Below are 13,842 nucleotides of genomic sequence, written 5' to 3' on the forward strand. Positions count from 1 at the left end.
AAAACAACTAAAATCATGAAATTGGATAATATGAAAATTAGTGGAAGTGGAATTCTCACCTATGTATATGTGATTTTAAGATCTACCAAATGCCACTATTTATAAGCAAAATGGTGGATAAGATGTGGACTTACATGGATACCAAACGTAAATAACTACCAGCCACATGGATAACATCAATGAAAACACATGACCTTTCGAATGTTAAGCGGTGGACATCTATTTTTCATTATAATATTCATAATAAAAAAAAGATTGATAAGCAAAATATCATGATATAACTTCTTTTTTTTTTTGTCATTTTGCTGCATTTATAAATAAGTTAAGTCTTTTTGCTATATATGAAAAAACCCCATTCCTCGGTATTTTGTCAGGACAATACCACTTCACCACTTCACCACTTCACCGTGCTGCGTCTCTCCACTATCGACCACCATGGCTACGAAGCCTTCATCGCTCCTTATCTTCCAACCTCGCCTCAATCTTCGTTTGAAGCCCTTCATTTTCTCCTCTTCATCACTCGCTTTCAGTATCATTCTCAAATTCCCCTTTCCCAAACCCTCATTCTTCGTTAATCGCAATTTTCATTCTTCTCTCACCGCCGTCTCTTCCGCCCAGTCTATTACTGACGGCGGAACCAGTGGCGGCAGGTCGGGGGCGCTTTCTCCGGCGCCGGTCACTGAAGAATTGCAGAAGATCGACGTCAACCCTCCAAAGGGAACCAGGGATTTTCCTCCGGAAGATATGCGACTTCGCAACTGGCTATTCAATAATTTCAGAGAGGTTACATATCCTGTTGCTTCGAATTGTAGTTTGGTTAGTGGTTTTTGTGTCTTTCGTCTTTACTTTCTGTTGTTGATTAGGTTTCGCGAGTGTATGGATTTGAGGAGGTTGATTATCCGGTGCTTGAGTCGGAGGCGCTGTTCGTTAGGAAAGCTGGTGAAGAAATAAGAGATCAGGTTGGTGTTGATGTAATTGTTCGTGTTGGGTTCCATCCCTATACTATTCTCGGAAACTAATTTATTGCATATAGTTAAAGTCTTGATGCTGCAAGAGAGAAAGAAAAGAACGGCTATATCCTGTAGTTTATTCTCGAACTTACGGAATGAGTAGTCGGCTCTAATTTCCTGCTTGAATTCAAATGCATTCAATCAGGACTATCGCCTTATTTTTGTTTATCTGTTTCTTAAAAACGAAAAGTAAATCCCTCAGGAAAGCTATATAGAGAAAGGTGGCACTCAATGTAGAAAGAACCAAATGAAATCCCAATATCCGATTCTTACACTATTAGATCAAAACAACTAAAAGAGAGAAATAAGATTCTTTCCCATTTCTGTTAGCGATTTTTGAAGCAAGTTAGTGCAGTAATTTTTTTTAAAGCATTGAAGGTATGTATGTTTAGTGCAAGTTTGATAGGGTAAAGCAGTATGAGATAGACTAACACGTGTTTATTAGCAACGAAAAATTTCGGATAACTATTTTAAGTTTTTAACATTACTAACACGTTATCATACCCTATCCATCTTAGACTTAGAGCTGACAATTACATAAAATCTAGAATATACAGCATTTTGGCGTTACACTTTATACATGTTTCAAATTTTTTTGGGCTTGTTTTCTGTGCACTGTCTTCTTCCCACCCCTTTCTGTGCTCCCACCCTATTCATATTTTGCCTCTTCATATTGGGACATTTTTTGGCGATGCACTTTTTACATGTTTTTCAAATTGTTTTTAATTTTGTGCTATTTGTTTTTGTAGCTCTATTGTTTTGAAGATCGGGGGAATCGTCGAGTTGCTTTGAGGCCTGAGCTTACCCCTTCTTTGGCAAGATTGGTGATCCAGAAAGGGTATATTGCTTTAGAAGCAATACGTTTCCAATTATCTTGTAATATGTTGCTATGTTCTACCATGTTTTTCTTTTTTTTATTATTTTTATCTCTTTTTTAGAAGAAAAAATAACATTTGAAATCACGTGTGTGAAAATTTAATATCTGTCTATTTATTTGTTTGAATTATCTTTGCATCCAGGTACACATGCCAGAATTTGATCTCCATATTTTTTTCTGTCCAGAAAATCTTTGTCCCTTCCAATAAAATGGTTTGCTATAGGGCAATGCTGGCGATATGAGAGAATGACTAGAGGTCGGCGTCGTGAGCATTACCAATGGAATATGGATATCATTGGTGTACCCGAGGTTACGGTATGGAATTTTAGTTTACTGCGTTAGTTCTTTTTACATGTTTAGATGAAAGGAGTTTTTGCATTCTTAGGCAGCAACTTTGAAGCTGTGAAGTTCTTCGGGTTTCCAATGTTTGGCTTCCAGCATTTAGTGGATATAGCTTATGATGGTTTCTTGTAAAAAAAAAAAATAATACAGTTTCTCATAAAGCATATAGCTTATGATGAGTTCTCTATAGAAGCATGATGCAAAAAGATAGTTTTCTCTTGTGCATCAAATAAGATGATAGCAAGTACTTGTCAAGTGAGATTTTTAGTCATTTTTTCTTTGGATATTTTCGTTAGTCAGTCTCTCAGTCTTCTCAAGTGTTTGTGTGTTTGGAGCATTTAATTTAGTTTATCTTGCCGTTAGTTGCTACTTTTCATCTCTTTTCCCTGGGAAAGAAATATATATATAACTTGTTTGAACTCGTCTAGCCATCTTGACATGGTCTGGTTCTAATAAAGTGTTTACTCTTTGGTACCTGCCTGGATTTGAATGTTAAATTTTGTTTGAACAGGGTACCTTTTTCTATGCATATAAACATATATTCATACTCATTTTATTCATTTATTTGTTTCAATCTAATTTTTTTTCATAGGCTGAAGCAGAGCTTCTATCTTCAATTGTTACCTTCTTTAAGCGAGTTGGAATTACGGCATCAGATGTTGGATTTAAGGTTTCCAGTCGAAAGGTATTTTTTATTTCTGCATCTTGTGAGATTATTCCAATAAATGTAGTTATTGCTTTAGTAGTTAAATGTTCAATCGTGAACAAAGATTTTCATTGTTGCAGTTGCTGTAAATGCCTAATTTTTAAAGTTTGATGGTAGGTTTTGCAAGATGTACTAAAATGCTATGGAATACCTGAAAATATGTTTGGCAAGGTTTGCATCATCATAGACAAGGTTGGTTATCTATGACTTCGAGTTCCATAAATTTTTATATGTTTGTGCAGTGTGTCAGGATGTAATAATTTCTTCTGTCTCTGTTTCCCTTGGCTAATCTTACTAACAGATAGAGAAAATTCCATTGGATGAGATTAAGAAGGAACTGAAGGTTGTGGGTATATCAGAGGATGCTATTGAGGAGCTGTTGCAAGTTCTTTCAGTAAAGTCTTTGACAAAGTTAGAAGGTTATTTACTGCAAATGGTTGTGTCTTTTTGACCAATTAGTTGAAAGGGATTGAAAATGGATATGTGATTGTTATTCTTGCATAGAGGTACTCGGAGGTGGTGGTGAAGCATTGTCCGATCTGAAGCAGCTATTTTCCCTTGCTGAAAAGTTTGGGTATTCCGATTGGATCCAATTTGACGCTTCAATTGTCCGTGGCCTTGCCTATTACACGGGTATTGTTTTTGAGGTTAGTTTTGTCGTTAGCAAATGATATTCACTCTTCCCACGAACTTGTTTGCTTGTTGATTTGACTTGTCTTCATGGCATAGGTTTAACATATATTATATGTCTAACTGAAATAATGCCACGTCCCCCACTTTGAACTACAGTGAGCTACTACATTCTCATTAAATATAAATTAGAAAAGAAGAAAAAAACTACAGCTACTATATCTACAACTGTTTCCTTAGTTAATTTTATACCAGCATGTGAACGGAATAAATAGGTAAATCATCCTCATTAAGTAGTCACAATCCCCAAGTATAGTCTAATTCTATAGATTATATGAAATTTTGTATATCACATATTTTCATATATGTTGGTGTAATTGTTAATAAATCTAATATCTGGCTAAGGAATGGATTTGTAACAGTATGTTTTCATAGTTTTTGTAGTATATCGTCAAGCAGAATTGCTGCAACCAAACACATTTATGAAAATAGTAAAAACATAGAATAAAATTATATCTTTTATCAGGTTCCTCGTTTTCAAATCATCTATCACTATGCACTTCTCTTTCTTGAACTCAATCTTCATATAATTAAAAGTTTATGTATATTTATTTCTTGCTTCTTGAACTGATCAAAGTCATATTTTCTCTCTTTTGTGCTTGAATCAGTTAAATTGAAGAAAAGCTGAATGCTATGAAAATTGCTCTTTTTGGTTCGTTTTAATAATGAAGATGCTGTTCCAGGGTTTTGACAGAGGGGGAAAGCTGCGAGCCATATGCGGTGGGGGTCGGTATGATCATTTGCTTTCCACATTTGGTGGCGATGATATTCCTGCTTGTGGCTTCGGGTTTGGTGATGCTGTTATTGTAGAAGTAAGTTTTTAAGCTGATGTTTGCACCCTTACACAATCATAAAATTCTATGACTTATATGTTTAATATTAATCATGGAAAGTAACGTGGACAAACTATTTCTGGGAGTGGCATTACTCCCGGGCTGCAGTTTCTTCTTTCAATTATCAATGTTATGCGTTTTGATCAACTGTGTTCGACTATTTATTTAATAAGCACCTTGAATTTGGCACATTAGTTAAGAATCCTTTGGCTCAAACCATGTAGGCCGATTATCTTGTATATTATTATGTATCATACTAATTTCTGGGTATCAAATCTCTCGGGATTAATTGGTTGTTTGGTAAATTTAGTTGATTGTATACATTAATGATCAACTCATATAGGATGCTTTCAAAAAGTAGGAAAATTTTATTTTTACCCTTATAATCGGGCAAGTTAATTTTATTCAACAGTAAATTTTCAGTTTTGAACAAGGGGTGAACTCAATACATTCTCAAAATTTAGAACATTGTTTAAGAAGGCATGTGGATAGAAATTTCTTGGACAAAATTCTTGAGCAGAAGGACTTTGATGATAAATGGAGATCTTAGATTGGGAGTTATGCCACGATGGTTAAATTCTCTCTCCTAATTATGGAAGTCCTAACAGTAAGATTCTTGCTCCAACAGGTCTTAGGCAGGAGGGCCCCTTTCCTTTCCTTCTCTTGGTCGTGGTAGATATTTTAAGCAAAATGGTTTTCAAATGTGTTGAAGGAAGATCATTGAAGGTTTTGAAATGGGTAAGGATGAGGTGACTCTCCCCCATCTCCAATGGACCAATTTTAATTTTGAATAACTTTCTTGCTTTCACTGAAACCATGTCAAGGCTTAAAGATTAATAGGTACCAAATTATGGATTTGAACAGTGATCCGGTCAAGGTTGGAGAGTAGGCTAATTTGGTGGGTGTCTTTTCAACCATCTTGGGGTCCCTTTTGGGAAACAACCCGAAGCAGATGTCTTTTTGGATAAAGAGGATAAAGTGAGAAAATTGTAGCTTATTGGAAGAGAAGTTTGTTCTCAAAACGTGGAAGGCTTACCCTAATTCATTCGATTTTGGGTGGTATTTCCACCTATTTTTTTCTTCCTTTGTAGCCCCCATGTTCGGTGTGTGAAACTTTGAGTAGCTCAGGAGAAACCTTGTGGGAAGGTGTGGAGGAAGATCATTAGTAAACCCATTCACCTTGGAGAGTTGGAATTAGGGAATCTATGGGTTCGAAACATGGAGCTATTTAGAGATGTCCATTTACCCTGTGGGGACAGGGAATTCTTGCTTACGTGAGGAATGGGAGAGGGAGGGGTGGATTTTCTCTCTATTGGCTAAATAAGGATGGGGAATGGTGTGGGGTCGGGGACGGGAAATATTGTGTGTGTGTATTAAAACGTTACATTTAAATTGAAGCCTTGTGTATTTAAGTGATATGATTGAGGACTTCCTTCCGTCGTTAATGGGAAATTGAGTTTTTTATGGAAGATTAAGTTGTGTGTTTTGTTGTGGGGTATTTGGGGGAGAGATATAATCGAATCTTTTGTGGGATTGAGAGGGATGGGGACTCTTTGGATGTTTACCTTGTCGGTTTTTATAATTAAAGTAACCCATTTCTTTAGAAACTGTCATGTCTCACCACAAGAAGGCTCCTAACTAACTACAAATCAGGTTGAAACCAATGGAACTGAGTGGTTCCACCCAATCTCGTGTTAGGTAATTAAGCACCTTGGAGAACCACACCCAAAAGCTAGCTAATTGGGGTGGGAGAGCCAGGGGGAATTTGTACGGATGACCCAAAAATTGGGTCCAAAATGTTAAATGACCCAAAGTTTCAAAAAAGTTGCCAAATGACCCTTTGTTGATTCTGATGTCAAATCCAAATGAAATTATCAAAACGAAACCCTCACCCATGCAGAATGACCTCTTGCTCTCTCGGCCTTTTGCTCTCTCGCTCGCTCAGCCTCTTGCTCTCTCGCACTCTGGCTCCATCTTTCCTCTCTCACATCACTCTCCCCCTTCACAGATCTATTGTCTTGTCTGATCTTGCTCTCGCCCTTGATGTCTCGTCCGATCTTGCTCTTGCTCTCGTCCACCCTTCATGGTCTTGCTTTGCCTGTAGCTGGTCGTGTCAGAGTTGTCCATGTGGTGCAGTTTCGAAGAAGGTGTGGCTGTCTTCAATCTAGAAGAAGAAGAAGAAGGCGTAGATGCGATCTGAAGAAGAAAGAAAAGAAAAGGAAAAAAAAAGAATAAAGAGAAGAAAGAAAAGGAAAAAAAAGAAGAAGAGGTAACACGATGGAGAAGAAAGAAAAGAAAAAAATTAATAAAAGGGCAATGATGTAATTTTACTTATTATCTATGACACATCAGTTATCCTATTCTAACCAATGTGATATGAAGGTAGCCCATACTACCATGGTTCCTAACAGTACCCTATTCTCAGAAAGCCAATGTCCTGGCGGCTATTTCAGCAATACTTCACTCAGCCACACTCGAGCAGAACTCTATGCCGGTTCCATTTCGGAACGTCAACAACTGACTCTGATACCATTATAGGTACTTGAGCACCTTGGAGAACCACATCCCAAAAGCCAGCTTTTGGGAGATGAGAGTCAAGCCACTTAAGTAGGGGTGTTCAAAAGACCCGGTAACCTGACCAACCCGGACTACCCAACCCAAACTGCAAGGGTTGGGTTAAAAATGTTAAAAAATATTAAATTCGGGTTAGGTCTCGGGTTACCCCACGGTGGAGGTTCCGTAGCGCGTCATGAGCACCGGGCTAAGGGGCGGTTGAGCTCGACCCGACCCGAATATATGTATAAAAATAAAAGTTAAAAAAACAGTCAAATTTAAAAATTAGAAAAAAAAAAAAAAAAAAAAACCCGATGACCCAACCCAGAAATTTTGGGTTGGGTTGACCGAACTAATATGGTTCATTATTAGCCAACTCGAATTTTTGAGTTGGTCCACAAAAATCTTCCAACCCGGTCCAACTCGGACTATGTACATCCCTACACTTTACCACATTGGTTATCCCATTCTAACCAATGTGGGACAAAGGCAGCCCATACTACCTTGGTTCCTAACATCTTGTTCGTTGGTTTGTATACTTTTCTATTTTAGAACTTATTTTGGTTCCACCTTAGAATTTATTTTAGTTTTTCTCCATAGCTTGGATTTGAGATATTTGTTTTGCTTTTGGGCGTGTGATTTGGCTGTAGTTGCTCAAGGAAAAGAAGTTGCTGCCAGAACTGAATGCTGAAGTAGAGAACATAATTTGTGCTCTTGATCCTGATCTCCAAGGTGCAGCTTCCACAGTTGCTACCATTCTCAGAGAAAAAGGCCAAAGTGTTGATTTGGTATTGGAGAACAAACCCCTCAAATGGTATCATTCACAAAACCCGTTGGTCGTTAAAATTATCACATATCACATTTTCTTATCCACACTGGTTTGCTTCATTTTTGCAGGGTGTTTAAACGAGCAACGCGGATAAATGCTCGCCGTTTGATACTTGTTGGAAGTTCAGAATGGCAACGAGGCATGGTTGGAGTTAAAGATCTTTCTTCGGGTGAACAACGCGAGGTCAAACTTGATGAACTCAACTAACTTATCCTTCATTCTTTTCTTCAATAGAAAATTTATTTTATGTCTTAGAAGATTTATTTTGTCTTGCTTAGGTTCCAAACTTTCCATTCTACATTTTTCAAGTTCAGATTCTTATGTATCGAAATGGTTACTGATGAACATGGATACATTATGATGTGTAATTCTATCATAATTACCAGTTTAGTTTTGGAACTCTCATGATGTTTATGTTTTAATAGGTTCTCCTACTTTAAAATATTCATGATAGGTTCTTGAACCTCAAATTCTGTATCTAAACTTCAAAACTTTCTCACAGCCTCGTAAACGAGAGAGAGAAACATTAAAATTTTAATTTCGAAACCAAAACATCACCAAAAGAATGGGTGAGAGGAAAAAAGATGGAATTATAAATGACATTATGTAAAAGTTCAATGGTATAAGGTTTGGTTTGGGATTGCTGTAAAATTGTGTTTGGTGAATTTAAATTTTAAAATAAAAAAAATAGTTATGGTGTTTGATAAATTAATACTAAATTTGTGTTCTTTAGTTATATGAACTTTAAAATAAGCTCATTCTTCTAATTATTTTTATATGGATTGTTAATTTATAATTTACTATAATATATATTTTTAAAAATTTTATATGATTTGAATATCAACCGATTTTGTTTAATTTGAATTATTTGATAAAAATAAATTTTATAAAAAAGTCGAATCAATTAAAATTTGAAAATAGATATGACATAATTTATTTATATAGGAATATTATTATAATATATTTATCTAAACTGTTAGCAAAGTAATAGATTTTTAGATAGAGTCAAACTGAATTAATTTTTACGTGGTACTTAAAATAAAATTTCAAAGTAATTGTGGTACGTTGTTGAAATTTTTTCCCAATCATTTTTTAGTATTGCAAACGTAATGGCCTAAAGATTTTAGGGTTTAATATAATACTATGGTGGTTAGTTTAGAATTTAAATTGAAAATTTAATTCATTTTAGGAATTTCTATCTAAAAGACCTTAAAAATAGTTTCATATTAAGTTAATGTCTTGAAGAAAAAAAAAATCTATTGGTCTCCTTATTTTCACTGATATTCATAGCTATTTATAATTTAATCCCCACCTACGTTTTATATATATTATTCTCTCTCCCTCATACTTTAAGGACATTTCTTCTTCCCCTCTATTTTCTTTTTTCCCTCCTCTTTTCTCCTTCGGCGGTGTAAGTTATAGGCGGGAGACGGATGATGTAAGGTGATCCTGGGACGAGCAAGGACGACAAGAACGACAATGGTGAACGGCGAACGACAATTATGGATTCAGAGCAAATGAACGACGATGGCGGACTCGAAGTAAATGAAGGGTGATGACGGACTCAGAGTAAATGAACAACAACGATGGACTCAAAGCAAATGAATGGTGATGACAGACTCGGAATAAATGAACGACAACGGCAGACTTGGAGCAAACGAACGACAGACCTGATTCAATTTTTCGTTTGTTTTTTTTTTCTTTCTATTTTTTATATATATTGTGATATATATATATATTTAACTTCTATAGAAAATTTGATATATAATTTGGTATATGTATTCGTTTGTACGATATAAATGAATGTGTTTTTTTTCTTTATTTAAACTTCATGTATTATGATATATATATATATGTGTTGTAAATGAAACTTATGAAGATTTATATATTGTAGTATATTTCATATATTAGTTTATACTGTGATTTATGTCAAACGTTGAGTCAATCTCTAATTTATAAACCGTAGTATATTTCATATATTGATTAGAATATTTTCAAATATCTAACAAAATGTTATAAGATTTATTTAAAATAATCATCAATCCGTAAAAAAATGTTTTAAGGTCTATTTAAAATAATTATTAATCTGTCAAAAAAAGCCAATAAGTTGATACGTAAAAACTAACGTAAATAAAAAAAATAAAATTTCATTAGATGCATTTTTTTCCAAATTGGAAAATGAAAAAAAATATAATAAATGTATTTTCTCTCTCCAATTGATAAATGAGAAAAATTATATTAAATGTATTTTCTCTATATATAATAAATGTATTTTCTCCCCCATTATTAAAGTACTTCGAAAATAGAAAAAAAAATATAAAAATCAGATATAAATAAATTAAAAAAAAAGATATAATTGTCCAAAACTAGTCATCTTTCAAAAAATTCAAATGGTAAGGTAAGACATTTATGAAATATAGGATTTTTTTTAGGCTACCCATGTAGAAACCCTTAAATTTAAGTTACGTTAAAATTGATCCAAACCAATGGGCCGAACAGCTCAGCCCAGCCTGGTTGTGGTTGGCCTTTTTGAACTTCGTTGACTGAGTCAATGCTATACGATGTCGTGGCTACCGGTTATTTATATATATATATATATATGTCGTGGCTACCGGAAAAAAACTCTTCTTTCCCTTTGCTAGTGGTGGAACACCCCCACCAATAAAACCCTAAAATTTACTCGATTCTGCCATCGTTGGGCTCTCAAGACTCGAAATCCACATACACTAGAAGAAAATGGGAGGGAAGTGTCCTCACAGAAGCGTAAAGAAGCGGAGATATTCGCACAAGACCGCTCGACGCACGAAATTTCTTGTCAAGGATATCCTTTTTTCTTCATTCGTCTTTTTCTCTTCTAATTCTTCTTCTGTTTCCGTTATGTTTTCTTGGATTTTCCTTAATTCCATGATTCGGTTAATCACGCGATGATATGGTTTACGATGAGTTAGCAAAACCAGAGGTTGAGAAAACTTCTCTTCCTGTCGATGAGGATTTGCCCGGAATGGGGCAGTACTACTGTTTGCACTGCGAGTATGTTCTTTTTCACTATTTTACTCGAAATTCCTATAGAAAATTGTTTTACTCATCTTCAGTCGAATTTAATCCATCAATTTCCATGGCCAGCGCTTAGTAGTTTTGTTGTGTTATCTGAGGACTGACATATTTTGTGAAGTACTATGATTTTTTTTTTTAAAAAAAAATCTTGAATGAAATTAGGAAGTACAAATTTGAAGTTTAGAATGTACAATCGATTAATTAATGATATGGTTTCAGCCGATACTTTGCGAATGTGTCTGTGAGGGATGAGCACTTCAAGACCAAGCGTCACAGGAAGCGGTGAGCTAAGCTAATTTTTCCCTCCATCTTTTGTGCATCCTTTGCATATTTAAGTTCATTTACTTCAAAGAAATACATCTCGTCTTGTCTTTCTGAACATGATTAAATGTCGAACACGTTCAGTTTTAACCTTATCAGCCTTCATATATATATATATATATATATGTATGTATGTATGTATATATTTTAATTTACGTTTTTAATTTGCCTAATTTAGTTGGTGCTTTGTGGATTTGTACGAATTTCACTTAATGAAGAACTCTCTGTAAATTGTTGTGTGTGAAATTATAAACTTGGAACTGCAATATTAAACTTTGAACTGGAGTTTGTCCTAAAGCTGATTGAGTTTAAATTTCTAAAGTTACCTCACCTGATCTCGTCTTAATTTGTTATAAATACAGCATAAGTGAAAACTAATTTGAATTTCCAGTGGAATTTGAACTAAAAATCTTCTATTGTTACTCTAATTACATCCATTTGTAGCCATTGCCCTTGGATTCTCTATAATATTTGATTTCATTTGATTGTGAGATTTGAAGTTACTATGATTGTACTAAAAGAATAATATTTGAATTGCAATTGTTAACAATGTTCCTAATCCATGGCCCTTAGATTCTCTATAATATTTGATTTCATTTGATTGTGAGATTTGAAGTTACTATGATTGTACTAAAAGAATAATATTTGAATTGCAATTGTTAACAATGTTCCTAATCCATGGCCCTTAGATTCTCTATAATATTTGATTTCATTTGATTGTGAGATTTGAAGTTACTATGATTGTATTAAAGAAAATATTTGAATTTCAATTGTTAAGAATATTCCTGATCCATATGTTGCAGGTTAAAACTAATGGCGGGTCCTGCACCTCACACGCAACTGGATGCCGAGCTAGCTGCTGGGATGGGCATGCCTGATAACGGTCCAAAGCTTATGGCAATGTGAGCTTATTTACTTATTTTATAACTTAAAAACATTTTTGGTGTTGTAAAGAGCTTAGAGTGAGGTTTGTTTCTTGTTTAACTAACAAGATCAATTTTTTCATACTATTACTTGCTGTGTATTTTATTTGCAGAGTTCTTTCTATCAATTAATTTTGGCTTCATATTTTACACCAACTTATAACCGAATGAAAAGCATGCCAATTTGAGCTTAGTTGATTTAGGCATATTCCCCTAATTAAGGGGGTCAAAGGTTCACATTTAGGACATGTTTGGGAGGATCGGAATATAATGGGTTGTAATTCCAAGTCCACATGTGGATTAAGGGCTTTGGACTTGGTTTGTAATCCCTATTAAATTCCTTTTTTGTCATTTTCAATCCAATCCTCTTTCTCCCATTTTTTCACGATCCCATTCCAAAATCTGTTTTAACGTTCCTTTGATTACATATCAACCTCTCAAATAGGCCCTTAGGTTGTTGAATTCAAAAAGACTTCGACTGTTATAGTATTTCTACATGTTTTCCACTCCATCGGGAATTGGTATGGTTTGTCTTGTATTGGTTTTGGGTATGGGGGTGTAAGTAGAGGCTAGTTCTACTTACATACAAATTAGTTCATTTGTTTTTGTTTTTGTTTTCGTTTTTCGTTTTTTTTTTCCTTTTTCTGTTTTAGTTTCGATTTCTTTGACAAATAAACACCTTCATCAGGAACAAATAGAAAAAGACCCTTGGTCCACAACAATACTAGATCATCATTCTCCACCATGCTCTTAAGCCATGAAGGAGAGTCGTTGCCACGTTTGTTAACTGTTTCATTTTTTATTTTTGGTTTTTTAAAACCGAGTCTATTTTTTTTCATTTTTTACAATGATTTGCATCTTTTTAAGTACAATGGTTGAGTCTATCAGGTTTGTCTTGACTTGGTTTTAGCTTACTTTTTTTAGCTTTCAAAATTTGGCTTGGTTTAAACTATTGTAAAAAGTAAATAATAAAGTAAGAAATTTGGAGGTAGAAGTATTGTTTACCAGTATAATTTTTAAAAACAAAAACAAAAAGCTAAATGGCTATTAAGTAGGGTGTTAGATGCTCATTTTTTAAAATATCTATGTCTGAACATCGTATGAATTTTAATTATGAATACTCTAAATTAGTGAATGAGTCGTACCTTCTGTTTTTTTCCATCTTTGCCCTTGTAGATTTTGTCAATACTAAAATTTCTTCAAACTTTTTTCCGATGAAATCTTCATTTTTTTCATCTTATGATGGAATACTTAAAATTACAATTTATTGCATAATGTCCCAACTAATTCTAAGACATATTACATTAAATAAAGTTTAGTACATGCATGCTTAAAAAAAATTTAAAAAATGGAATATGACTTACTTTACACAGGATCAAATGAAATTAAGTGAGATAAATTTTATTTGGGATCTCAGACACAGAAAATAATGGTAAATTGATATGAAACAATTATGTATAAGAATTAAATCTCTACTAGGATGTTTCTGCCTTAACCTAAAGAAGTACTTAAACTCCACTTTGCTTTGAACTTTTCGTGCATTTAAATCTCTCTTGAGGTTTTACTCTAGTTGTTTAAGTGTGGTTGAGCCTTGGTTTTCAAGTCCAACATATGCGGGGAAAATGTATGCACACAAGTCTTTCAAATCATTGTCATTTGAATGAATCAATTATGCTTTAACACAAATGCATGAAATTCCTTAAC

The 13,842-nt window shown here is 34.3% G+C and overlaps 2 protein-coding genes across 2 annotated transcripts; both read left to right on the forward strand.

Moving 5' to 3' along the window:
• The first annotated feature begins 347 nt into the window (after positions 1–347).
• LOC120074328 (Class II aaRS and biotin synthetases superfamily protein) lies at positions 348–8,239 on the forward strand. Its single transcript, XM_039027418.2, has 11 exons — positions 348–783; positions 864–959; positions 1,760–1,848; positions 2,073–2,202; positions 2,822–2,914; positions 3,053–3,127; positions 3,237–3,354; positions 3,440–3,582; positions 4,309–4,437; positions 7,662–7,825; positions 7,909–8,239. Exons 1-11 carry the CDS (start codon positions 436–438, stop codon positions 8,045–8,047), a joined length of 1,524 nt encoding a protein of 507 aa, XP_038883346.1. The 5' UTR covers positions 348–435; the 3' UTR covers positions 8,048–8,239.
• Positions 8,240–10,337: 2,098 nt separating this feature from the next.
• LOC120074058 (zinc finger (C2H2 type) family protein) lies at positions 10,338–12,294 on the forward strand. Its single transcript, XM_039027046.2, has 4 exons — positions 10,338–10,661; positions 10,762–10,870; positions 11,114–11,176; positions 12,019–12,294. Exons 1-4 carry the CDS (start codon positions 10,577–10,579, stop codon positions 12,119–12,121), a joined length of 360 nt encoding a protein of 119 aa, XP_038882974.1. The 5' UTR covers positions 10,338–10,576; the 3' UTR covers positions 12,122–12,294.
• The last annotated feature ends 1,548 nt before the right edge of the window (positions 12,295–13,842 follow it).

The sequence above is a fragment of the Benincasa hispida genome, chromosome 3 (genome assembly GCF_027475165.1).
Source record: "Benincasa hispida cultivar pf3 chromosome 3, pf3_genome.v1.1, whole genome shotgun sequence".
NCBI lineage: Eukaryota > Viridiplantae > Streptophyta > Magnoliopsida > Cucurbitales > Cucurbitaceae > Benincasa > Benincasa hispida.